Here is a 24,733-nt window from a genome sequence, read left to right as displayed (position 1 = left end):
CCTCACCCCAGTCAGAGGGCTGGGTTCGTGTTCTCATGTCTGCATGTGTCAGTTCCCAGGGCCCCATAATGGGAGAGCAAGAGAGCAGCCCATCAGATTGGTGAGCGTTTGCCTTTCTCTGATCAGACTTAATTGAGTGTTTGATAAGAAAGTCACGACCAAGGCTGCCTGAGAACTGGTTTACCTTCATGAATCCCCAGAGAAGTTGTCATCTTTCCATGAATCCTCAGAAGAACATGATTCTTGATCTCAGATACCTCCGATATGATCTGTTGCTCTACGCATGCCAGGCAGAACCTGAACTGCCCATGTGTGGTATGAGCCTCTCACCTATGCCACCAGCAGCAGGCAGGTTGGGAGCCTGGGTTTGTGCTGGGTGTTGATAAAATACTGGTTTGTGCAAAAAAACATCAAGAATGAGGCTGATAAGGAAAAGGGGGTTATAGACCAAATTAACCCAGAGGTTTGTGTTAACTTTACTAGTTCTGGTAATGATGTTGTGTTTTGGCAAGAAAGCATCTATTCTTTAGTAATATTCAGTGTTAATGTAAGAGGTGAGATGGCAGGTTGTCTGGAATTTGCCTCTGAATATCTTAGGCAGATTTATAAACTCTAATGGAGACTTAGATCAAGGAGATAAAGCAAATATTAGTAACCTTGATGTGGGAGAGACACATGGAAGGTCACTCCACTGCCTTTGCGCCCATGTTTTGAAAATGCCCGTGGTTCGTTGGCTGAAGGGAAAGGTGTTGCAAAAAGCTTGAGCTTGATCCCTGGAAACTGTGAAGAGGTGGGAGGAGAGAAGCAGCTCCACAAAGTTGGCTTCTGATTTCCACACACATGTCATGGCGTGTGCATACTCATGTTCTCCTCTCACCAGCAATAATAAATGTAAGAAGAAAAGAAAAGAGGAGAAGGCCATGTCTCTAAGTACTAGCTGCCTAGGTTGCTCTGTGGCCACGTAGTAGGGGTGGCTTTCCCTGTGCTGAAAAGTGAGTGGACAGCTCTGTCCTGGCCCTCAGCAGCCTTTCCTCTGGCTACTGGGTAAGCTGTCCCTTGTCCTCTCTGTCCCTTCCTTCCAGACACTGTACAGTGTGAGAGCTGAGATCCTCCCTGCTGCAGGGGCTGAGTACTGTAGGACGGGCTCACTCTGCTCCTTGGAGGTGTCTATCACACGGCTCGCCGACCTCCTGGATGTGGACAAGGATGAAGCCCTCGTGGAGTCTGAGGAATATTTTTCCACCAAGCTTATGTATGAAGGTAGGCCTCAAGCATGGTCTCCAGTGACATGCGGCATCCTGGGAGTTCTAGAATCCCAGCATTTGCCTGATAGATTCATGATACAGCACAGTCTGGGCTGACTGAGCACAGCTCTGGTTTACTGTGCATTCTAACAGGCACCAGGCAGGAGTCTAGGGACTCAGGACCACGGATGCATCTGCCCTCTGTGTAGGGTTAGCATCCCACCATTACCCTAAAGCTGTGTCAGTGTGCTCACAACAGCTGAAGCTCCTGACCACACACTATCCTCTCTTATTCTCCCCAGGCTCTGCAGTCCTCACAATCACTCTAAACATGATTGGTGAACCAAATATTTATAGTTTTTAAAATAATACGGCAGCAGAATGGCTCAGTGGGTGAAAGCACCTACATGGAGCTCCTGCTCGATGGCCTAAGTTCAGTCCCTGAAGCCCACAGTGAAAAGAGAACCAGTTCCCAAACATCCTCTGATGTCCACATGTGTGCCATGCCATGTCTATGCCTACATACATGCACATACATTAATAGTAATGTAAAGATTTTTTTTTAACACACCAATGTTCTAGGTGTGATGGTGCATGCCTGTAACACCAGAACTTGTGAGACAGATACAGAAGAATCGGGAGTTTAAGGCCAGCCTCTGTTAAAATGAATTCTAGGCCAGTCTGGGCTATTTGAGAGTCTATTTCAAAAACAGGCTTAGAGAAGTAGCTCGATCACTAAGCCAGCACAGGAACCCGAGTTCAGTCTCCAGAACCTACATGGAAAAGCTGGGGTGGAGACAAACACTTGTCTTCCCAGTGCTGGGACGGCAGAGACAAGCAGACCTGCCAGATTAGCAAGATCCAGGCCAGTGAGAGGCCATATCTTCAAGCAAGGTGAATGGTGCCTGAGGAATGACAGCCAAAGTTGACCTCTGGCCTCCACATGTGCAAACACAGGAACATACAGTGCACATGAAATCAAACAGGGCTGGCAGATGGCTCAAGAGTGAAAGTGTGCTCTCTGCAGCCTAACAACCTAGTTCAACCCCTGGAACCCACTCTGGAAGGAGAGAACTGGTGGATTCCTAAAACTTGTCTTCTGACCTCCCATGTCTGCAGTGACATGTGTGTATCTGATTCACACAGTGTATCATCATGTACATACAACAATAATAAATCAAGCAGTACAAACACATAACATGACATTCATTTTTCATGAAAAATAACTCTGTTCCCAAGTGGAAAAATGACAGTGCTGTGATGTCCAGGGTCTTTGATCTCTTTGCTGTCTAGCTTAATAAGAGGTAATCGAAGTTCTGTGCTTCATCTGTCCACTCTGAGGAGAGACAGTGTAGTAATTGAATTACCTGAGGAAGCTTTTACAGACCACCACTGCTTAGAAGTGGGAAGTTGCTCATTTCATGCAGCCTTCCTATCTGTCCTGCCCTGAGCACTTTTTGGCCAGGTGTTACTTTGTAGCACCATGAGTGATCATTTAGAAAACATAGTTTCCTAATTGTGCACAGTTGTAAAAATGTTTCATTTCACTCACAGCCTCAGACTCCACAGCTGAGCAGCTCACCTGCACAGTGGCAATGCAAACTTCGCAAACTCCATTTTATGCTTAAAGTCTTAAGCATTATCAGTCATGACAAATAATGACAGGCTGGTTTTTGAGGGGAAGGTGGTGAGGGCCTCAGACAGAGAGAGGCTCACTCTGTAGCCCAGGCTGGTCTGGAACTCATGGAAGTTTTCGTGCCCCAGCCTCTGAAGTTCCGGGATGACGGGTGGGAATCGCCCAGCTTTGCTCTGAACTGTTTGTTTTGACATGACACAGTAGCCTCGTGTGGTTCATTTTCAAGAAAATCTATCTGCTGGATACTAGCACTGATGCCCATAGTTCTCCAGTCATTAGCTCACGCACTGAGCTAGTGTGGTGTCAGCCCACTGCAGCACACAGTGCAGAACGCTCTCCACACTTCTGTTCTCGCTGCCGTCCTGCAGCTCAGAGTGTGAAAAGCGTGAAGCACCAGACTGAGGTAGCTTGGATTCCTCAGCTACTGACTGATGGGGTAAAGCCGTAAGCTCTGGCTACACACAGGGTTTTGATGGACATCTTGACTCCTCTTCTGAAGAGATTACAAGTTAAGATGGGGACAGTCTCAAAGTGATAGCATTACAGGAAGAGTAATGGATCTGAGGGTGACAAAGGTCAGGATGAGGGCAGGCAGCCCATGTCTGTGGTTCTGTGGAATTAAACCAAAAACAAACAAAAAGTCTGACCCAAGTGCCTTTGAAAGTGGTGGACCTTTGAAGACTGCTGCCTGGTGGCCATGCTGTTCACAGTAAGGGATGGCTGGGTTCGTGTGTGACCTCTGTAACTGTCAAGACACACTTTACAATGCTTTTGGACTTGCAAGATGGTTTGGTGAGTCAAGATGCTTGCCACCAAACCTAGAGTTTATCCCTGAGACGACATGGTGGAAGGAGAGAACTGACTTCTGCAAGGTGTTCTCTGATGTCCACATGTGCTCCATAACACATGTTCACGCACACCAAAGAAGAGGAGGAGGAGGAGTGAACTGAACAACAGATGACTGTGACTGCGGAGGGTTCTCAAGGACTTGTCCGTTCCCAGCAAGTCCATGCTGGTGAAGAATGGGGCCTGTGCCTTCATCAGAACCAGCGTGACTGTGCCATGGAGGCAGCAGCCTGGCGCTCACTTGGAGATCGGGGCACCCTGCAGCTGCCTCCCTGCCTGCCTCATGGCCACCCCACCTGCCTCTGTTGCTCCTGGCCTTCAAGTCACGCATAGCATAGGAAGCTATGACCTCCTTGCTGCTTGTCTGCTTCTTGTGGGAAGGGTCTTTTCCTACTCACCATCCTGGCCTGGGCTGTCCTTCCTCACTTGTTGTCTTGACCTCAGACTGGGTGTCAGGATCATCCTAGATCAGTAAGGGGTGGGAGGGGGTTTAAGAGCCAAACATGTTGGACAGCTGGGCAGTGGTGGTGCACACCTTTAATCCCAGTACTCCAGAGGCAGAGGCAGAGGCAGGTGGGTCTCTGAGTTTGAGCCCAACCTGGTTCCCATAGTGAGTTCCAGACCAGCCAGACCCTGTTTCAGAACAACAAAATAATTTATGTTAATGACAGCTGCCACATACTGATGACCTGCCGTGACCAAGCTATGTAATGCAAAGTGTACCATCTTTTTACATCCTTGGGAAACATCTGAAGGTTGATGGCATTATTCTCACTCCATGAATGGTGGCACCCAGGAGCAGTATCCAGGCAGTGCTGAGCAGCTTTCTCTCCCTGAGACAGGTGCCTGTGGAATCCAGAGGAACAGGTTTTCATTGGCTGTGGCTCTACACATCCTCAGCTGGCTCCATTGCTTTGGGACTGAGGCAAGGCAGAAACGTGGTGGTTGGGGAGTGTGATGAAGGAGTCTGCTTACTTCGTGGCATGTAGGAAGCTGAGAAAAAAAAAAGGATCTGTGGACAAGATAGACCCTTCAAAGGCCCTTCTTCTCCATTGACATTCCTCCAACCAGGCCCACCTCCTAGCAGCCATTTGCATGAACTCATCATGGACCCCACTGATGGAGTTAGCACTCTTACAATGTGATCCTGCAGTAGCACCACCAGCTGAGGACCAAAGCACAGCACAGATCAAGGTCTTGATGCAGCTACTTCCAGCAGCCTAGTTTATACTGCCTCACTTGTCTGATGGAAAGGGTGGTTTTCTGTCTACATCTAATGTGATCCAGTCTAAACTAGAACTGAATGTTGCACTGAAACAATGGTGTGCCTTGATTGTTCAAGCACATACTCACTGTAAGGTGTGCTTAGGTGAGACGTGTGCTACAGCGAGGCCGACTGTGAGGATTGGAAAGGGTGGGGGTCTCACTTGGCTGTCTGTACAAATGGTGTGTTCTCCTCATTCCAGTTGTGGACAACAGCAGCAACTGGGCTGTGTGTGGGAAGAGCTGTGGTGTCATATCCATGCCTGTGGCTGCCCAGGCCACTCACAGAGTCCATATGGAAGTGATGCCTCTGTTTGCTGGTTACCTCCCCTTGCCTGATGTCCGGCTGTTTAAGTACCTCCCCCACCACTCTGCTCATGCCTCTCAACTGGATGCTGGTAAGGCATTTACAGAAGGACAGATGCTCCCCTCCTTACATAAAGTAGGTCATGTCCTGATAACCCGTCCCAGGTAGAAGGTTACTACAAGTCAGTTGATACACTGCCCAGACCCACTGAGCATCTAAGAATAGCCTCCTCCCTACCTCCTCTGTGCAAAACCATTTGCACAGAATTTGTGTAAAAGTACAGATGTAACCAGGAAACAGGCAGGCAGATCTCTGCAAGTTCAAGGTTAGCCTGGTCTATAACAGAGAAACCCTGTCTCAAAAAACCAAAATAAATAAATAAGGAAATAATAAATAAATAATTAAAAGTACAGATGTAGACAAGATAGGCTTTAAAACAAAATACAAAATTCCCAAATTGTGGGCTGCACAGTTTCCTTAGTGCTAGCCTGGTGTGTCCCCAGCCTTGGCGATGGAGGGTTGGGGGACGAATGAACAGACGACTAACTGGGGACAGTGGTTTCTGCCACTACTTGGTATTTTTTTTTTTTTTCAATGTTTACAATATTCTGTCTGTGTGTACGCCTGCAGGCCAGAAGAGGGCACCAGACCTCATTACAGATGGTTGTGAGCCACCATGTGGTTGCTGGGAATTGAACTCAGGACCTTTGGAAGAGCAGGCAATGCTCCTAACCTCTGAGCCATCTCTCCAACCCCACTACTTGGTATCTTGAGAGAACCAAACCACACTGCCAGTTCAGAGTCCAAATCTGAAGTGTGATTTCTACTAAACAGTTTGAAAGCTGTGGGCAGAGACCTTTTAGAATTAATGATAAATTCTGTATTTAAATAGACTCTAGCTTCATGTGGTAGGCTGAAACGCTAAAACATATTTTCAGGGCCAGTAGAAGTGAATCCAAATCCCAGTCTGTTGCACTAGTTTTAAAAACCACAATAATTGTGTAACATTGTGACACTCAGGTGACTCGCCTGCGTCCACGTGATAGTCCAGGTTGGCTTCCCCCTTCCCCAGGCTCATGCTGCGGTGGCTTGGTCTGACTTCCTATGTATTCCACAGACAGCTGGATAGAAAATGACAACCTGTCAGTGGACAAGCACCTAGATGACCAGCTGGACTGCAGCAGCGTGCGGAGTAGAGGCAGCACACACTCAGCTTCCAGCAGCGAACATAAGGGCTTGCCCATGCCCCGGCTCCAGGCACTGCCCGCTGGCCAGGTCTTCAACTCCAGCACGGGCATGCAGATCTTGGTCATTCCCAGTCAAGACGACCACGTCCTGGAAGTCAGTGTTACCTGACGATGTCATGGGCCAGCAAAGCCAGAGTGGCCGTGAGTGCACTTTAGGGATTGTGGCTGGACTGTGGTCTGTGGTAACACACTAGCTCTAACCAGACTTTGGCAGTTCTGCCTAGCTACAGACGCCGCAGAGAACAGTGTCCTTCAGCTGCTCAGTGGAGTAGAGAATCACCTCATGTTGTCTATGATACAGGATTCATTTTTATTTTTTCATCCCTGACCCTGTCCCCATGCTGGTATCCCTAACTCATGTACCTTCCCCAACAAGACTGGTCTCCTCCCACAGCCTTTCTCTGGGTGGCTCCCGTCCATTTCCGTTTCTCCCAGGTGGACCTTGAGCAGACTCCACAGCCTTCTTACGGCACTGTGTGCCCTTTGCTCATACAGTCCAGCCCCTTGGCGACTTGTGGGCCTCCTGAAGGATGAAACCCTGTCCTACACTCCAGATTCCCTAGTTATGATTTTATAGTAACACCTTTTAGGTGGGGGTGGGTGGGAGGAACATAACCCCTTCTGTGCCTTGGGATGCCCGGCAGATCACAAGGTCCATCTGTAGAAGCCACATGAAAGGCACTGGAGAGACGGCCAGAGCACGGGGAAGTGTGGTGTGGAGATGGCTTAGGCTAGACGTTCTGGATCCCCGATTCTCCCTAATGATTGAATATCATATGCACTTGGAATTAAATCTATATTTATTATAATTGTTGGATGTGGGGGTGAAATGCTTTCTCTCACTTTAAAGTCTGCTCATGTATTGTAGCTGTATAATCGACATCTTTTGCACCTTAAGTCTTGGAACTGAAGACGCTCCGTGTGGAGTAAAGATGAGAGAGGTCTCTCGTGCTCTGGTCGGTCAAAGGAGGTCTCGGCCTGGTGGGGCTTCTGCAGCTCCCCTGGGTCGCAGTCATACCGCACCAACGGGTTCATTTACTTTTGGTTGTAAATTTAATTGTACATATTGTTGATTTATTATTTTTAAGAGTACAGACTAACTGATGTAATGTTTGTGTATAAGTTGCACCAAAAATCAAGGACAAAATAAATGTGTGTTCGTTTTTACTGGTGTGGAAGTCATAGTTTGTAAATACATGCTGTATGTATTAAACATTTTCATTCCTCTGAAGTGATGTATTTTTGTACATATGAGATAGAGTGCTCGGGTTCATTGGCATGGCTTACATGAGTGGAACTTGAGATGCAGAGTGGAAGAAGAAGGAGCCGTCTTCAGCAGTGGTTGCCCCCCAGGAACCCAGCTTGGGAACAGGGAATCAGGAACACAAGGCAGAAGCCAGGAGAACCAAGCCAACATTTTCAGTATTTGGTGTATTTCCTTTTTAACTTAGTCAGTAAAAGACAGTGTTATCCCTGCCCCCGATCTCTCATTTGCAGGAACTGGAGGAATGCATAAAGAAAATAAACATTTATTGAAACATGCGCAGTTTAAAATTAATAAGCTTGGACAAGCCAGTTATGCATACGTACTGAGTGTTTATGGCCCTCTGAAATCTGTTTGCTGTCAGACTCTACAGTTTTCCTGCAGACATCAAAGACCATGAAGGAGGAGGTCTCTGAGACTTGCCCTGTCTGAAAAGCTCCCGCCTGGCCCTGTTAGCCTCCCTCTCCCATGTGTGGTGAACTGCTCACCTTTAGAGCTTGGAGTCTAACCCTGAGGTTACCACTCCTTGATTTTTCATCGTCCTGAGTTCTCTCAAGATTTTTTAATCACATATATTTAGAATAAAACAATGAGAAATCTAAAATGGTGATGGTAGTTCTGTCATCTGGAAATAGGATGAAATCAAATCTGTCAAGGAATTTTTTCCCCTCTCTATAGCTACCCAGAAACTACATGTGTGTTTTCAAGATGGGAGATGTCACCCAGACTCACCCTTGTTTCTTCTGTTTGTAGAAGAGCTAGGAGACTTGCTGGATTCTGTTGTAAGGGTGTGTGTGAGATAGGCTAGAGCTTGGTAAAGATGTAACTGATGGTAGACGTTGGAAAGCCGGAGAGGGAGTGTGTCTCAGAAGCAAGTGCACCAGTGTTTACAGACAGCTGGTACCGCGTGTAGCTACAGGCAGGAGGAAAGAAAGTCCGTTATAATTGTGAATTTCTTGGGGTCTCCTGTGATTGGAAGAATTGTAACTTCTGATTGTAACGTAGGAATTGTATTTAATGTCTCCTGCCTACAGCCCCATTGTGCAGCCTGGAGTAGGTGCCTGTACGTTTCAGGCAAGAATAGAAATCACATGAAGAGGCGATAACATGGCTTTTTCTCTAGAGTTTAAAACAAGGTTAAGTTTTTTTAAAAAAATTAAACTTGCCACCTTTTATGTAAGAACTGGGCAGATCACTGTAAATCCCTTCCATTGTGGTGTTTAAAATAAGCCCTACAAGACTTTAAGATTTTATTTCTCATAAAGACGCCCTTTCTCTGTAAGACAGCTGGCAGCTGTTCTCTGGGACTCGGGCTAGGGAAGGTAAAGGCTGCCTTGACAGCCAAGGAGTTGGTGCCATTTTCGTAGTATTCTGTAATATGACAGAGGCCAGCCACTGTACTAAGATTGTTATAAGTGTAAGCATTAAACTCTTAAAAATACACATTTTAAGAAAAAACTCCGTTTGAACTTGGTTCTTTTGCGATGGCTCGGTCACAGTTCAGTATGCGGTGATCTGCCGGAGCCCACAGAAGCTGCACAGCGAGACCCAGAGATTAGCGGGGCTCTCTCCTTGGTCCTAGGGGTCTCTTTGAGCCAGTTCTCCCAGCGCCTGCGTAGTGCCGGCTGGCGGCGGGGAGGGGGCGGGAACTCTCCGGACGCTCTTGTCGTGGCCCCGCCCCGGAATTGCGTTTCTGCACGCCGGAGGTAGTTCGGATTCCGGAAGTGGCTCAGGACGGACCCCCACGTGTGGCTGCAAGATGAAGTTCGCTTACCGGGTGAGCAGGGGGCTGGGCGGGGGCAGCGGGAGGGCGAGCGAAGGCTTGGCGGACGCAGGAGAAACCGAGGTCCTTGGCATATCGGCCGCCTGTGGAAGCACTGGTGGGCCTGCCCGTCGCAAGCTGTTGCTCCTGTTCCTCTACCAGTCACACTGAAGTTCCGACTCCTCTAGAGTGGGTCTCAAGGGCTGTACCCAGCCTGTTCTCACTCATCCTCTCAGACGTTACAGAATTAGCTGCTGAAAGAACCTCAAGCCACATCCAGCTCTCTGCAGGGCCGCCAGTCCTAGGAGCAGTCTCCACAGCACGCCTGGAACTTGTCACACCTCTTAGAAGCCAAGTTCTGCCCAGTATTGTAGCGTTGCATGGCTGTCCACTTACAACCCAGGCCTTGGCCTGACCGATTCCTGCCTTAGGTTTCAGCCTCGGCAGTCCGTCTTAGCAGCTACCTGACTGCACTCCTGACCCTGCTGTGTTTGGGTATCAGTCCGATTGGCTGTGTGCCGTTTCTCTTCATATTGGACATAGCACACAGGTCTGGGTGTCTGCACTGAGCTGTGTCTGCTGGATGGCAATGCTTGTGTTTGATAATTGAACGAGTAGATTGGAACGCTGGTGCATAGTACTGTTCGGTGTGGTGAGCTCCTCCTGGAGCCTTGTTCACTAATGCAGCTTCTCTGGTCTGGAGTGGGCATCTTATGCCCTTCTGTGCCTGGCAAAGGCCTCTTGCCTTAGGAGTTTCTTACCCTTAGTGGGAACCCTGGGCTCCTGAGAATTAGGTTGGGTTCTTGTCCTGCCTGGGTGTCAGGTTCTTTGCCACCTCTGCAAACGCCTCCCTTCACCATTTCAGAGAGTTGGCACTGTTTCCTTTGTTTTAAGACTGCCTCATTTTCTTCGCAGTTCTCGAATTTGTTGGGTACAGTTTATCGGTGTGGAAACTTAAATTTCACCTGCGATGGGAATTCTGTTATCAGCCCTGTGGGAAATAGAGTCACTGTGTTTGACCTTAAGAAGTAAGTATGGAGAAGCAATGTTAACAATGACAGCTCTACCCTACACATGAAGGCTAGCTGTCCTCTTAGCCTTCCTCTATGTGGCTTGCAGGGCTACTAGATGTAGGAGGCCACAGGTCATGGTAGAGTTGGCTGTTGGGATACCCAATTTTTGTTTTAGTGTCTGGGATACCGACATTACCCGTAAAGAGAAAGGAAAAGTCATGAGCCTTTCAGCTCTTGTCTGCCAAGGGACCCTACCTCTTCTGCGGAGGTGGTGACAAGTAGGGTTAGCTCAAAAGTGAGCACTTGTATCAGGGAAAGCCTCTGAGGACCCCAGGCCAAGTGGTTTGGAGCGTTCAGGCTGCCCTGGACTCTTGCTCAGTAGCCTTGGTGGTTCCTGGCTACCCTGCTGAGATGATGAGGTCTAGAATGGGCAGCTTGGCAGCTCAAGGTCAAGTTTAGCTTTGTGAGCCCAAGCAAATGTGCAGTCCCCTTTCTGTCTGGCTGGGGATGACTCAACTCTACCCAAGATTGTCTGAGGCTGTGGGCTGACCCTGTATGGCCTGGGCAAGAGACCAGTGTTCCAGGCCCCTGTGCTCTCTGTTCTGCTGCCTTAGTTTGTTGGCTGGCTCTGGACCTCCGCTTCCAGGCTTTGTAGGATGTGGCAGCAGTGGAACCTGCTCTGCCTGTTGGTGATGACTGCGATGGCTCTATAGAGTCATAGACATCTTCTATGTCGCTGTTTCTTTAAATAGCATCTTCTCAGGGACTTTGGAGTAAAGAGAACCCGTTTATTAAAGAAAGCTCAGACAAAATAATGAAATTAGGATCTTGTTTGGACTTACAGATATTACACACACACCCCGCGCGGCCCAGTCAAAGCTTGCTTCTTTTCCTTTTGTGTACTTTCCCTGTTCTCATTTCTTTAAGAATATCCAGGGTCGGGGCTGGAGCGATGGCTCAGTGGTTAAGAACACCACCTGCTCTTACAAAGTCCCTGAGTTCAATTCCCAGCAACCACATGGTGGCTCACAACCATCTGTAATGAGATCTGGTGCCCTCTTCTGGCCTGCAGGCAAAGCACTGAGGATACTGTATTCATAATAAATAAATCTTTTTTTAAAAAAAAAAAAAAAAAAAAAAAGAATATCCAGGGTCAATGCCAAGCCTACCTGGGAGGGCAGGAGGGAATGAACTCTAGCATAAGGGCCCCGATGGCAGGAGAGTCAGCTGTTAGTCTAGCTGGCTCCCTTGTCTAAGTGCATGAGACCAGTTGTGTAAGGTGTTTTTGTGTTTCTCAGCAACAGATCAGATACGTTGCCTCTGGCTACTAAGTACAACATCAAGTGTGTGGGGCTGTCTCCAGATGGTCGCCTTGCAATCATCGTTGATGAAGGTAATCAGTCCCCGTGTGGGTAGGCACTGTGTGACAAGGGCATCACCACAGCCACGCTGAACTTCATTGCATGGGTGCAGGCAACCTGTGCCCATGTCCAGCACCTTCCTGCATTTCATCGCAGATGTGCTGCACCTGGGGTCAGGTGGCCACCTTCTTGCTCTGGCTTCTTGCAGGGGGCGAGGCTCTGTTAGTCAGCTTGACCTGCAGGTCTGTGCTGCACCACTTCCACTTCAAGGGTTCCGTGCACAGTGTCTCCTTCTCCCCCGATGGCAGGTAAGAGCATCAGTCTCCTGACCGGGTGTCACTGTGGGTGCCACTCTGCAAAGAGCAGATACCGGGTACTGATCTTGGACCAGCTATTGTCAGTTCCCTGTATCACCTGTGACCCTGTTTCCTCTGCAGAAAATTTGTTGTTACCAAGGGCAACATTGCTCAGATGTACCATGCCCCCGGAAAGAAGCGAGAATTCAATGCATTTGTTTTGGACAAAACCTATTTTGGACCCTACGATGAGACCACATGCATTGACTGGACAGATGACTCCAAGTGAGGCTGGGGGGGCACCTTGGACCGTCTGTCCCTGGAGAGTGCAGTCTCCTTCCTGTAAGCCATGGCTGCATTTTAAAATGTGCCATGTGCCTTCTTTTCGTTAAGTCCAGTCTCCAACAGTCAGACTGAGCTAGCTCTGAGTGAGGCCTGTAGTATTCTTCCTTCTCTGATCTGTCACTGGAAACCTAGTAGAATGCAGATCTTTGTAGAAATAAGAGTTGCAATTCAGAGCTGGGCAGTGGTGGCTCACACCTTTAGTTCTAGCACTTGGGAGACAGAGGCAGGTGGATCTCTGTGATTTCAAGGCCAGCCTGGGTCCCGCCTCACACACTGATTGTCCTTACCCTGAAGGCATTTGCGGGTTTCTGTCTTATCTTGGGTGCTGAGGTGAGGTTGGTTGCACTTAGAGAAGGGGAGTGGCCCTGTCATGGCCTCTGAGCAAGGTTCTCTATCCCAGATGCTTTGTGGTTGGAAGCAAAGACATGTCCACATGGGTGTTTGGAGCTGAGCGCTGGGACAACCTCATCTACTATGCCCTGGGTGGACACAAGGATGCCATCGTGGCCTGCTTCTTTGAGTCCAACAGTCTGGATGTACGTACGCCCCTTGCTGCAGTTCCTACTCTGCGTCTCCATGAGGCTGCCGCTAGGTTGCTTGCGGGTCTTTTAGGATTCGCCCTGGACACTCTTGGTGGAGTTGGAATCCAAAAGCCACACTGGAGGGGGCACCTGATACAAGGGCCCAGGCATCAAATGAGTGGCCTGTTTCCAGCCCCGGTGCTTCTCTTGCAGCTGTACTCACTCAGCCAAGATGGAGCCCTGTGTGTGTGGCAGTGTGACACACTCCCTGAGGGCCTAAAGCTGAAAGCCCCTAGGGGCTGGAAGGCAGACCTACTTCAGAAGAAGAAGGACGAAGAGGAGGAGGAGGAGGATGAAGAGGAAGGGGAGCGAGAAACCACCATCCGAGGGAAGGCCATGCCAGCTGAACAGGAGAAAGTTGGGAAAGTGAAGTACTCACGGCTGGCCAAGTATGTCTCCAAGTCTGGGTACTCCGGTCTATGCTCCTGAAGTGGGGACTGTATTGGGGAGCACCTAGAGCTCGGTCCAGAGAACAAGCTCCTTGTCTGTAAACCTGGATTGAGGTCCTTAAGGAGTAGGTGTAAGACCCTGTCCTAAAGGCTAGAGGACCTGCTGCCTCATGGTCTGACAGGTCCAAATGAATGACGTCATATACAGAGACTGTTCATGACCACGGAGAGCAGAGTTCATAGCTGTAGGTGAGCATATGTGTGGGATGGGAAAGCACCGCCCTGCTGTGTCAGGTAGGGGTGGACTGAAGGGCTCTGTCAGATCTCAGGATGTCCCAGGTAGAGTCAGGACGTAGACCAGGAAGGGGTGTGCTTGACCTCATCCTAGTGGGAGAGCATCCACTGTGCCTGTGGGCAGGTGCCAGTGTGGAAGGTTAGAGTCTGCGGGCAATAAAGGAAGAAAGCGCTGAAGAAGACTCAGGAAACATAGAAGTGCTCCCAGGGTCACCCTTACATGCAGACAGGACTCGCTAGGGAAGGCAGCGTGCTAGAAGGAAACACTGGGCCTGGCAGCTGCTGGTGCTGCTTCTACAGCACAAGGCGCAGCTTGCTCTCATGTGCCTCTGACCCAGGCTTCTGGGTGTGAGTGGAGACCCAGACCCACCCCGAGCTTGAAGACAGAGCCTGTGTCCCTCTGTCTATTAATCCAGGTACTTCTTGAATAAAGAAGGAGACTTTAACAACCTTACAGCTGCTGCTTATCATAAGAAGATTCATCTTTTGGTCACGGGTTTTGCTTCTGGAATATTCCATCTGCATGAGCTCCCAGAGTTCAACCTCATCCACTCCCTAAGGTGAGTCTGGCTCGCTGGGGCACTTCTGTACACGCACAGTGAGGCCCAGGGTGAATGTGCCTGCTGCTTCCCACCAATCTGTGCCCTCCGTGCCAGCCACAGGTGTCGGTCTCAGGTGCCTGGGTATGGGTATCCATCTTCTGTCTTGGTTTTTTTCATTCTGTTCTTACCTCAGGAACCCAATGAGTTAAAGTGCTAGTTCCTCAAGTAACCGCAGGAAGGTGCCAGTGTGCAGGGACCTGAGCTCCTGCAGCGGGGAGGAGGGAGCAGCGGGGGACAGGGTGGCCACTTCTGTTCACCCTGCCCTTCCTGTGCCCTTCTCTGCTCAGTATCTCCGATCAGAGGGTTGCTTCAGTTGCCATCAACAGCTCTGGGGACTGGATCGCCTTTGGCTGCTCAGGTTGGTTTCTCTGCTCTGCAGTAGAAGGGAAACTTCCACCCTAAAGCTGACCTGAAGTTGAGTCTTGGGACAGAGCCTGGTGAAGCCAGACTGGAGCTTGTAAGGCCACACTGTACCTCCTGTAGTAGAAGCCAGCTTCCCTGGGGAGAGTGACTTTCCTTGACCTATCCTGAGCAGAAGCTCAGCAGTCGAAGATGGTGCATATGGCAAAGAGTCCCTGAAGGCTGCAGACTGTTGATCTTCTGAGGCTCACACTTAAATGTCAGTCCTTCAACAGCCCCTTGGTCTTGGCCTTTAGCAGGTGTCCTGGACCTGGCCTCTGCTCCAGTCCAGCCGCCTGCCCAGCTGCAGGTGGTGGGGCCACTCCCCATGCCCTGGGCTGCCTTGGGCTGTGCTCTTAGGGAATGCTCAAGGTGAGCCCAGCCCCAGCTGACTGTACCGCAGGAGTAGTTGGGGACACCCTGTCCCATGCTGTGTGCAGAGGTAGGCGTCCAGACAGTACCTCAGCTTTCCTGTACCCACAGGCCTGGGCCAGCTGCTGGTGTGGGAGTGGCAGAGTGAATCCTATGTGCTCAAGCAACAGGGCCACTTCAACAGCATGGTGTCGCTGGCCTACTCCCCTGATGGGCAGTATATCGTCACTGGTGGGGACGATGGCAAGGTGGGCATTGGGCTTCATTGGGCTGAGCTGTGGGTAGGCCAAGTGGGCGGAGAGTTGGCTTTGATTTCTCGGGTTTAACAGCCTTAGTGGGCCCCCAAAAGACTATTTAGTGGACTTTGAAAGGAGAGTGTCTTGAGTGTCTGAATGTCCCTGTTTCTGACTCTGTAAGGGTAACAATGGCAGCAGCCAGCATCTGAAGTGGCAGGCGCTTACTGGGCCTAGAACTCTATTACCACCCTCACGTGCCCTCAGTCTCCACTTTGGGGGGCAGGTGGCTTCTCTAGACGTCACCTGGTACAGCCACTGTGCCTGTGTGTGAGGCTGCATGGACAGGGTCTGGGGTGACTGTGTTGATGGCTCCCGTATGCTCCTGCTATAGGTCAAGGTATGGAATACCCTCAGTGGCTTCTGCTTTGTGACTTTTACGGAACATTCCAGCGGGGTCACCGGTGTAACATTCACCACCACTGGCCATGTCATTGTCACCTCTTCCTTGGATGGAACTGTGAGGGCCTTTGACCTTCACAGGTGAGTTCCCCTCCAAGCACTAGGGCTCCAGTTCCTGTGTGGTCAGGCACTCCAGAGGTACAGGTGTGTATTGCAGTCTGCTTTGACCTTATTTGTGTTCAGGTACCGGAATTTCCGCACCTTCACGTCTCCACGCCCCACGCAGTTCTCTTGTGTGGCTGTTGACTCAAGTGGGGAAATCGTGTCTGCAGGGGCTCAGGACTCCTTCGAGATCTTTGTGTGGTCCATGCAGACAGGCAGACTTCTTGATGTAAGAGCCATCTGGTCCCCTGGACCATGCATGGACTTAGGGTGCTGGGTGGCAGGTGGGCCGGACTGTCACTGCTTTCCGCCTTATAAAACCAATGCAGTGGCTGGGGCTCAGGGACCTGGGTGCAGAGCTCAGCCCAGAGCTCCATGTAACAAGCCACAGCGGTTAATGGAGGGGTCGGCCTGGCCTTCCTGCACTCCCTCATTACAGCCTGCATCAGTGCTCCAGCCCTTCCCACATCCGCCTCTGCTTCTCTGCCTCTGTAGGTTCTGTCTGGCCACGAGGGGCCCATCAGTGGTCTTTGCTTTAACCCAATGAAGTCCATCCTGGCCAGTGCCTCTTGGGACAAGACAGTGCGCCTATGGGACATGTTTGACAGCTGGAGAACCAAAGAGACCTTGGCTTTGACCTCTGATGGTGAGCTATGGCTGGGGTCTGCAGACAGGCCAGGGCCAGAGCTATTTTTCTCCTGTCGCTCTCCAGCCTTGATCTCCTCTAGAGTGCCCCCTCCTTGATCCTAGCTGAGTGTTTGGCATGAGCTCAGTGGGGGTGGGGTGAGAATGATGCTAGACCCGCAGAGGCAGCAGCCCCCAAGGTTGGTGTTGGGACCAGAGGAAACTGGTTGTTTGGCCCGTTGGCAGGCTGCGTCAGGCTGGGAGCCCTTGGGCTTTTGTCAAGTTCCCTGTTGCTTTCCAGAGCTAAAACCACTGAGTCCCTGGGAGTGCCCTGTGCAGACTGTGCTACCGGGACCTGTGTGCTTCCTGCCTCAGACCTGTCCTTAGGTTCTGTCACTCTGTACTGCCTCAGGGTAATCTGGGTGTGATTCACCTCCAGCCCAACAGCCCTTCTGTCAGACTTGTGTGTCTTGGCACCAAGCCCCCTCTGCATCATCACCGAGGTAGCCAGTGGTGCTGGTTTGTTCCTGGCTGGACTGTGCTGCCTTTCAGGGTCGGTGCTGCTCTCAAGGAATATCCCTACTCTCCTGGGCCTGATGTTGGTCTCTCTCTAGCCCTGTCAGTGGCTTTTCGGCCTGATGGTGCAGAGCTAGCTGTGGCCACACTGAACTCACAGATCGTCTTCTGGGACCCTGAGAACGCTGTACAGGTGGGCTCCATCGAGGGCAGGCATGATCTCAAGACAGGCAGGAAGGAGCTGGACAAGATCACAGCCAAACATTCAGCCAAGGGCAAGTAAGTCTCAGCTCTTCTGACAAGAGTGGGGGGTGGCCAGCACAGGGCACAGAGGCTCCTTTGCCGGCTTGTTTGCTAAATGCAACTAGTCCCTAGTGGAGGTAGGTGGGGCCTGAGCCTCTATAGCAAAGAGATCCAAGGAAGTCCATATCATACCCATTAAGGAGGTGCTGTGGATTTGCTGGTCTTTACACCTGCAGATAAGGAGTTCTCCAGTTGGCAAGCCATTGCCATCAGCCTGGTGTGGTCCCAAGGAGAGGCTAAGAGGGCCGATAGCATGTGTGCTGCTTTTCCTGCCCTCTTGTGCCCAACTAGAACCACATAGTTCTGACCGATTCTGGGCTGTCTCTCGTGGGCCCCCTAGGTGGTGCCATCTGGCTATGTGTTGCTTTGGGGGTCATAAGGTTGCTAAGGTTGACCAGAGAACCTTGAGCAACAATAGTGTGAGTGTGTCACTGTGGGGTTCCTACCTACTCCAGGTGACTTTTGAGCCCACATGTCAAAGTGCTTAGTGCTTGAGGAACTGTGTCTTCCAGGGCTTTCACTACCCTGTGTTACTCTGCGGATGGGCAGAACATTCTGGCAGGAGGCATGTCCAAGTTTGTGTGCCTTTATCACGTCCGGGAGCAGATCCTGGTGAAGAGATTTGAGCTTTCCTGCAACCTGTCTCTGGATGCCATGGAGGTAAGCAGGTGTTTTGGCTCCATGGGCCTTGAGTGGGCCAAGGGGTTGGCACATGGCGTATGGCCATGGTAAAGTGGGAAGGCTATACTGGCCTGACTGCCCAGAAGAGCCCACACTCCCAGGGCCTGGCATCTTTACCTTCTTTGGGACTGATAACTGCTTGGTTAGGTTGCTTGGAAGACAGGAGCGTTTGGCATAAACTGGCTCAAGACAGTTAACAGGCTTCTTCAGAGCCCTGTGAAGGAAGAAACTAGGGAAGGAAGAGAACAAAGGTGTTGAAGGAGCTGCGGGCCTCTTCCCACAGCCCGGCTCCCGCATGGTTAGCTTTATACCCAAAATAACAACACACGCATTGTATTCTTTTAAACACTGCTTGGCCCATTTCTATTCATGTGTGTAGCACCCCAAGGTGTGCTTACCGGGAAGAGTCTAGCCTACGTCCATCCTGGGTTGGAGCTTTATTGCGTCTGCCGGGGAGAGGGGAGCATGGCATCTGCTCCAGAGAGCAGCTGTCGAGTCTGAGCTCACTTCCTCTTCCTCCCAGCATTCTGTTCTGTTTACTCCACCCACCTATGTTTTAACCTATGAGGGCCAAGCAGTTTCTTTATTACTTAACCAATGAAATCAACAGATTGATATGACACTCCCACATCACAAAGGCAGGTCTTAGCCAGGCACAGCTTTCTGGTGTCCCTGCCCTCTGTGCAGCCCCAGTGTTAAAGGGCTGTATCCTCACTACCCTTTGGGTATCTGCCCTTCTTCACCAGTCTGTGCCCTAAACCCTCCTCATACTCAGTTTGCCTCCGGAGTATGGGTGAGGCCTCTGAGCTAGCCTGTGACTGCCTGCAGCTGTCTGTGTGCATGCTCTGGAGGAAGGTTCTGTGGGCAGGGTCCACGCATCAGTTAAGGCGTGGTTGGTGATATGGGCGAGCAATAATAGGATGGCTTCTATCCTAGGAATTTCTGAACCGAAGAAAGATGACAGAGTTTGGCAATTTGGCACTCATTGATCAAGATGCTGGGGAGGAGAATGGCGTCGCAATTCCCTTGCCGGGTGTAAGGAAAGGTGAGCAGATGTCCTTTACCTGTCCACCACCTGCTTTTCTTGATGACACTGCTGCTCCCTCCGTGGGACTGCAGTGAGGAGTCTAGCTGTTTCTGCATTGTGCCATTTTTCTGGAACCTGGGTGCCTGGGCTGCTTCATATGGGAGAAGGCCCCATCTCTTTGCTCCGGAGACTCGGTGCTAGGAGCCACCCAGATCCCAGATAGACTGTCCCAGTAAACATGAGTCAGAAGCTGGAGTACCACCTTTCTGGAGGCTTTCCCTGGGCCAGCCAGAGCCGTCTGCTGGCCAGCAGATGCCCTCAGACCTGTGCACTGATGCCCAGCTCCCTGAGGCACAGCACTGTGACAGGGTTAGAAGGGCTTCTTCCCTCCTGAACTCTGAGAAAGCTGTTCTTTGTAGGTCCCTGTGACTGTCATTGGGCAGCACAGTGGACCTGAAGGCTGACTGCAGAAGGCAGTCAAGTAAGTAAGTACAATTGTTTTTCCTCCTCAGGTGATATGAGTTCCAGACATTTCAAACCTGAAATCAGGGTAACTTCTCTGCGCTTCTCTCCCACTGGTGAGCCTGGGTAACCCTCATTAGCAGGTGCCGATCCTGATAGGTGTCAAGGCCTTCGTTCTCAGGGGCAGGGTTAAGCTGCTGCTGGCAGGTTCTAGGCATTGATGTCCTGGGGATAGGAAATGGCTGGTTCCATGTTTACCCTGGCTCTTGATGTGGACAGCTTTTAAATTCCTTCCCTACCATACTAGCTATAGTGGGGTCCTGAGCCCTGTTCCTGGGAGTGGCAGTCTAGGTATCCTTCCTAGGTGGCAGACTCTCAAAACCTCAGCTACTGCTAGTGCCTCTCTCCTTCAGTGTGTTCAAGGGTCTGCCCAGGCCTGAGGCTTGCTAGGTTTGTATCCTCCGTTGCAGCAGCCAGGGTCTAGGGTCCTGAACACTGCTGCAGTGGTGGAGGGGACAGGGTGAGGTATGGTGTGTTGTCGTTCTGTGTCAGACACGTTTGAAGGTGATCACCCTGTGTCTCGCTTCCCATTGTGGGAGGTAGACCAGCTGTCCATAAACCACAGCCTGAGGTCCAGATCTGTCCCATCTGCCCTGTTACACAATTGTGCAGCTTTGGTTTTCTAAGATAGGTCACTGTTGATTGATTATGCCCAGTGTGTGGGCACACCCTTGGCGTGGGTAGCTTGAGCAACTGCAGCACAAACTATGGCCTTCAAGGCTCAGGTCTGTCCTGTTGTTCCCTGTTTGGGAAGCCTGCTGACTCCTGGACCAACCCGAGGAAGTGGGCATCTGAGTCACAATCCTGGGAGAATGTCTGCCAGCAGTCTGTTGACAGCCACTCTGAAGTGGGGCCTAAGTGAGCTTTCAAGTTTTGAGGAAGTTCCCGTGCTGCTTGCTCTATAGGGCGCTGCTGGGCGGCCACCAGCACAGAAGGGCTCCTCATCTTCTCTCTGGATGCCCAGATGCTCTTTGACCCCTTTGAGCTGGACACGAGTGTGACACCTGGGCGGATCCGTGAGGCACTACGACAGAGGGAGTTTACCCGTGCCATCCTCATGGCCTTCCGGCTCAATGAGAGGAAACTGGCACAGGAGGCCCTGGAGGCTGTGCCACAGGACGAAAGTAAGCCAGGACCACCAGCCCTGTTCTGCTAATACAGAGGAACTCCATGTCCATTCTTCCTGGCAACTTCTTTGCAAACTGAGCCTGGCTTTTCTTTTGCAGTTGATGTTGTCAGCGCTTCCCTTCCTGAGCTGTATGTAGAGAAAGTGCTTGAGTTCTTAGCTGCCTCTTTTGAGGAGTCTAGGCACCTTGAATTTTACCTTATATGGACCCAGAAGTTACTTATGTCACACGGACAGCGGCTGAAGTCCAGGTATAAAATGGGTTCCCCCTTGCTCTTCACCTGCTAGTCAAGTCACCAAGCCATTTGATCATGGCCACAGGGAAGCTTTCTCTGCACACGCACACTGACAACTTCTTCTTTCCAGGGCGGGGCACTTGCTGCCTGTGGTCCAGTTCCTTCAGAAGGGCCTCCAGCGGCATCTGGATGACGTTTCCAAGCTGTACGTGCCTGGGGTTGGGGCGGGGGGGCAGGGCAGGGTAGGGCTCGTGAGGCTGATACTAGTCAGGATTGCTCCCTGTGCTGTCTGATTTGGGGACAGAATACTCTGGTGTCAGAGTGCACGTTCTGCTCTGCTGGGTGAACTGTGATCTGAGTGTAATGATCACCTCTGGCTGTCTGACGTTAAAGTGAGGACACCAAACACTTACACAGTTGGTCGGGTGGAGGTAGGATATGCCTGAGATGTAGTGAGAGCCTGCCACCCTGGGGATGGCCACTTCAGAATTGCAGGACCAGGCCGCCTAGCCTGGATTCACACATCGTCTCTGGGCAATGAGAGGTGGCTGTGCATCTTGCTGCCAGGTAGAGTTGATTTCTGGGATCTGACCAGTGTGTGCAGGTTTCCCTGGTATGGCAGTGTTGGCAGAGTATATACAAGTATATACCGTACTTGGACAGTGCTAGCTAGAAAGAGCCCATGTCAGTCCTTCCTTTCCTCAGCCTCCTCCTCCAGGTGGTGTGTGGTGATCTGTGAGATATCCTGTCTACTAGTCTCTCCATTCAGGTCCCTGGGAGAGGCTGGCACCTGGGCACTGGTCCCATAGTCCTCCTGATTATCTTTATAATGCTTTTGAATCTAGAGCAAGCCCTTCTTCCTTGTGGCCATTTTTTCCTGCCTAGCTGCAGGAAGACTGGTGTTGGAGGTGGTTGTGCTAGGGTATGGTGGTCTGCTTGGCTAAGCTTAATTAATCTTTCCCTGGCTGATGCATCCCTGACCCCACAGATCTGTAAGAGAATACTCTCACATCTCCGTTTCCTCCTCCAAGCCTTGTTCCTGGTTGTTTGTTTGTTTGTTTTGCCAAGGCATAGTAGGCATTTTTAGCTTTGTGTACATTTGCAAAGCAGCCTTGTTTGATAGCCATGGCACCCACAAGTGCAAGGTGCGGCTTTTCCTTTCTGCTGGATTTTGCTCTCAACCATGGCTCTGGGAGATAAGGTCTGAGACTTCCCCTTAGTCCTGTGAATGTAGAGAGTCGGCCCCTGGCTCTGTAAAGGCTATAACGGAAGGGCCAGCAAGGAAAGCAGGCCAGACGCTGCCCTACACGGGGTGCAGCAGGAACTGAATCAGCCTGACAGAGGAGGAGTAATTTTGGGGAACAGTTGCATTCAGTCCTGCTGGTGGGGGCAGAGTGGGACGCTTGTGCTGACCTAATGTCCTGTGTCCCCAGCTGTAACTGGAACCGTTACAACATCCAGTACGCTCTGGCAGTTTCCAAGCAGCGGGGCGTAAAGCGCACTCTGGAGCCTTTAGACACAGAAGAGGACACAGACGCGTCTGATGATGACAGTCTACACCTACTCGGGATGGCTGCGGATGATGAGGAAGAAGAGGGGATGCTGGTGTAGAAGTCCCACCTCACGGCCTCACTGACTGACTGACTAGAGATGCTGGTGTAGGAGCCCCACCTCACGGCCTCACTGACTGACTGACTAGAGATGCTGGTGTAGGAGCCCCACCTCATGGCCTGACTGACTGGAGATGCTGGTATAGAAGCCCCATCTCACGGCCTGACTGACTGGAGATGCTGGTGTAGAAGCCCCACCTCACGGCCTCACTGACTGGAGATGCTGGTGTAGAAGCCCCACCTCACGGCCTCACTGACTAGAGTCAGTGTAGACTCCCCAGTGTAGAAGCCCCACCTCACTGCCTAATTGGAGATGGAACCACTGTGCCCCTGAGCCCAGAAAGTGAGCGATGCCAGAGGCCTCAGAACCCTGCGGCCAGACTCTTGCTGTGAGACTGCACACGCTGCCATGAGGCAGCAAGCCAACCTTTCAGGTCCAGGACTGGGATGCATACCATGGGCACGTGTGTGCTGTAGGCCCAGAATGCTGGCGTTGTGGTGATCCTGCATATAGACTTCTGAGAAGTGTGGACTTGCAAGCTTCTGTCGGTTATTTATATTTTTAATGCGGACTTCTGAGAATGAACCCTTTTTCCCAACTTAGGGTTGGAAAGCTTTTTTAAAAATGTGAGGACTTCATTTCTCAACTTTGAGTTCCTGATGTTTATAGTGTGTCCTGGGTGAGACATTGTCTTCAACTAAGCGGGAAAGACCAGAGTGGCTGTCTGCTCAGGCCTGTGGCCCTGGTCATCTATAGGCATACAGAGTGAGCCAGAAAGTGTGCTGAGCTGACGCAGGAGGGTGGATGTGACAGCTCAAGGCTGGCCAGGGAAGCCTGCCCAGACCAGGCCAGTGTGCACAGGTTACACGGGAGAGGGACAGTCCCTTCATGCCAGACCAGTGCCAGTGTGCACAGGTTACACGGGAGAGGGACAGTCCCTTCATGCCAGACCAGTGCCAGTGTGCACAGGTTACACGGGAGAGGGACAGTCCCTTCATGCCAGACCAGTGCCAGTGTGCACAGGTTACACGGGAGAGGGACAGTCTCTTCATGCCAGACCAGTGCCAGTGTGCACAGGTTACACGGGAGAGGAACAGTCCCTTCATGCCAGAGGGGCGCTCTACTGATACTTCAGTGGTTGACCAACTCTAGCGTGTCAGCTCACCAGTGAAGTCACCCACAGGTCTCAACTCTCATGCCGGAAACTGCCCACTGGCCTCTGTCCAGGCCACAGGAATGGATCTATGTGACACCTAGTGTCACAGTTGGGGTGCGCCATTGTCCTGGTCACCTGAAATACACTCAGGCTTGACCACGGTATGGAGAGAAACCAGAGCTCAGCCTGGTATCTCCGGGTTTCCTGTTCCTACACTGTTTCTGTGTATAGCTCAGAATGGGGGGTGGGGGCTCACATCTTGCCTGCACAGGGGCAGGATCCTGGCTGCCCAAATGGGGCCTCACTTGTTTTAGTGCCTTCCTGAGATTTCTGTTTGCAGCAGTGGATATAGTTTTTTTGAAGCCCTACCATTTTTGTGTGTGTGGTGCTGACCTTGGAACAGGGCTTGGGGAGTGACAGGCAGGTACTACCGAGCCACACTTCAGCCATCACCCATCTCGAACTTGAAGTTTGATTACTATACCAGAAGCAGGGCTCAGTCACCCTTTGGAGTTCCTTTCAGGCCTGCTTCTTGGTAACCATGCCCATTCCACCCCTGTGGACGAGGTCAGATGCAAATTGCTGCCACTCCATTGAGTATCTGTACCCTGGCTTCCAATAAATATTGGACCACCACGCCCACGTCTGTGCACTCCCTGGCTTCTACATACGCTCTACTCCCCAGGCCTATTTCCTATGTCTCCTAAACGTGAAAGGGCTGCCATCTTAAGATAGAAACACCGGGCAGCTGGTTTCCAAATGCTGTGCTAAGGACCACCCCCCAGGAGCTGAAAGAAGCCACCTTTGACAGCTTTCACGGTGGTAAGGGACCGGCAGTCACACTTTGGGAGCTCTGGACACTGGACTGTAACAAGCCTTCCATCAAATGCAACCACCACAGCTTTAATTCCAG

General features: G+C 51.0%; 2 protein-coding genes across 4 annotated transcripts in view; both read left to right on the top strand.

Annotated features, from left to right (window-relative positions):
• Positions 1–7,774, top strand: part of Trappc10 (trafficking protein particle complex subunit 10) — a 60,918-nt gene extending 53,144 nt beyond the window's left edge. For all 3 annotated transcript variants that reach the window (XM_057794760.1, XM_057794759.1, XM_057794761.1), the window contains 3 exons: positions 1,083–1,260; positions 5,193–5,387; positions 6,414–7,774. In XM_057794760.1, coding sequence (XP_057650743.1) covers positions 1,083–1,260; positions 5,193–5,387; positions 6,414–6,652 — 612 coding nt within the window. In that variant the 3' untranslated portion in view covers positions 6,653–7,774. The remainder of the gene's footprint in view (positions 1–1,082; positions 1,261–5,192; positions 5,388–6,413) is intronic.
• A 1,749-nt stretch (positions 7,775–9,523) lies between these two features.
• On the top strand, positions 9,524–24,443 carry Pwp2 (PWP2 small subunit processome component). Its single transcript, XM_057751830.1, has 21 exons — positions 9,524–9,584; positions 10,485–10,597; positions 11,881–11,975; positions 12,152–12,251; positions 12,381–12,524; positions 12,985–13,120; positions 13,319–13,554; positions 14,265–14,408; positions 14,738–14,808; positions 15,333–15,469; positions 15,849–15,997; positions 16,100–16,247; positions 16,514–16,664; positions 17,257–17,437; positions 17,974–18,121; positions 19,079–19,187; positions 19,682–19,747; positions 20,597–20,815; positions 20,918–21,068; positions 21,184–21,258; positions 22,487–24,443. The coding sequence occupies exons 1-21, from the start codon at positions 9,567–9,569 to the stop codon at positions 22,662–22,664; spliced, it is 2,769 nt and encodes a 922-aa protein (XP_057607813.1). The 5' UTR covers positions 9,524–9,566; the 3' UTR covers positions 22,665–24,443.
• The last annotated feature ends 290 nt before the right edge of the window (positions 24,444–24,733 follow it).

Source organism: Chionomys nivalis, chromosome 19 (genome assembly GCF_950005125.1).
Source record: "Chionomys nivalis chromosome 19, mChiNiv1.1, whole genome shotgun sequence".
Lineage (NCBI taxonomy): Eukaryota > Metazoa > Chordata > Mammalia > Rodentia > Cricetidae > Chionomys > Chionomys nivalis.
The sequence above is the reverse complement of the archived record's forward strand: the minus strand, read 5'-3'. Positions and strand labels throughout refer to the sequence as shown.

Bases quoted from the DNA above. Each gene is read 5' to 3' on its own strand.
- Pwp2 (XM_057751830.1), top strand. The intron at 14,409-14,737 runs GTGAGTCTGGCT...TTCTCTGCTCAG, and splicing joins AACCTCATCCACTCCCTAAG to TATCTCCGATCAGAGGGTTG. The intron at 19,748-20,596 runs GTGAGCCTGGGT...CTTGCTCTATAG, and splicing joins TCTGCGCTTCTCTCCCACTG to GGCGCTGCTGGGCGGCCACC.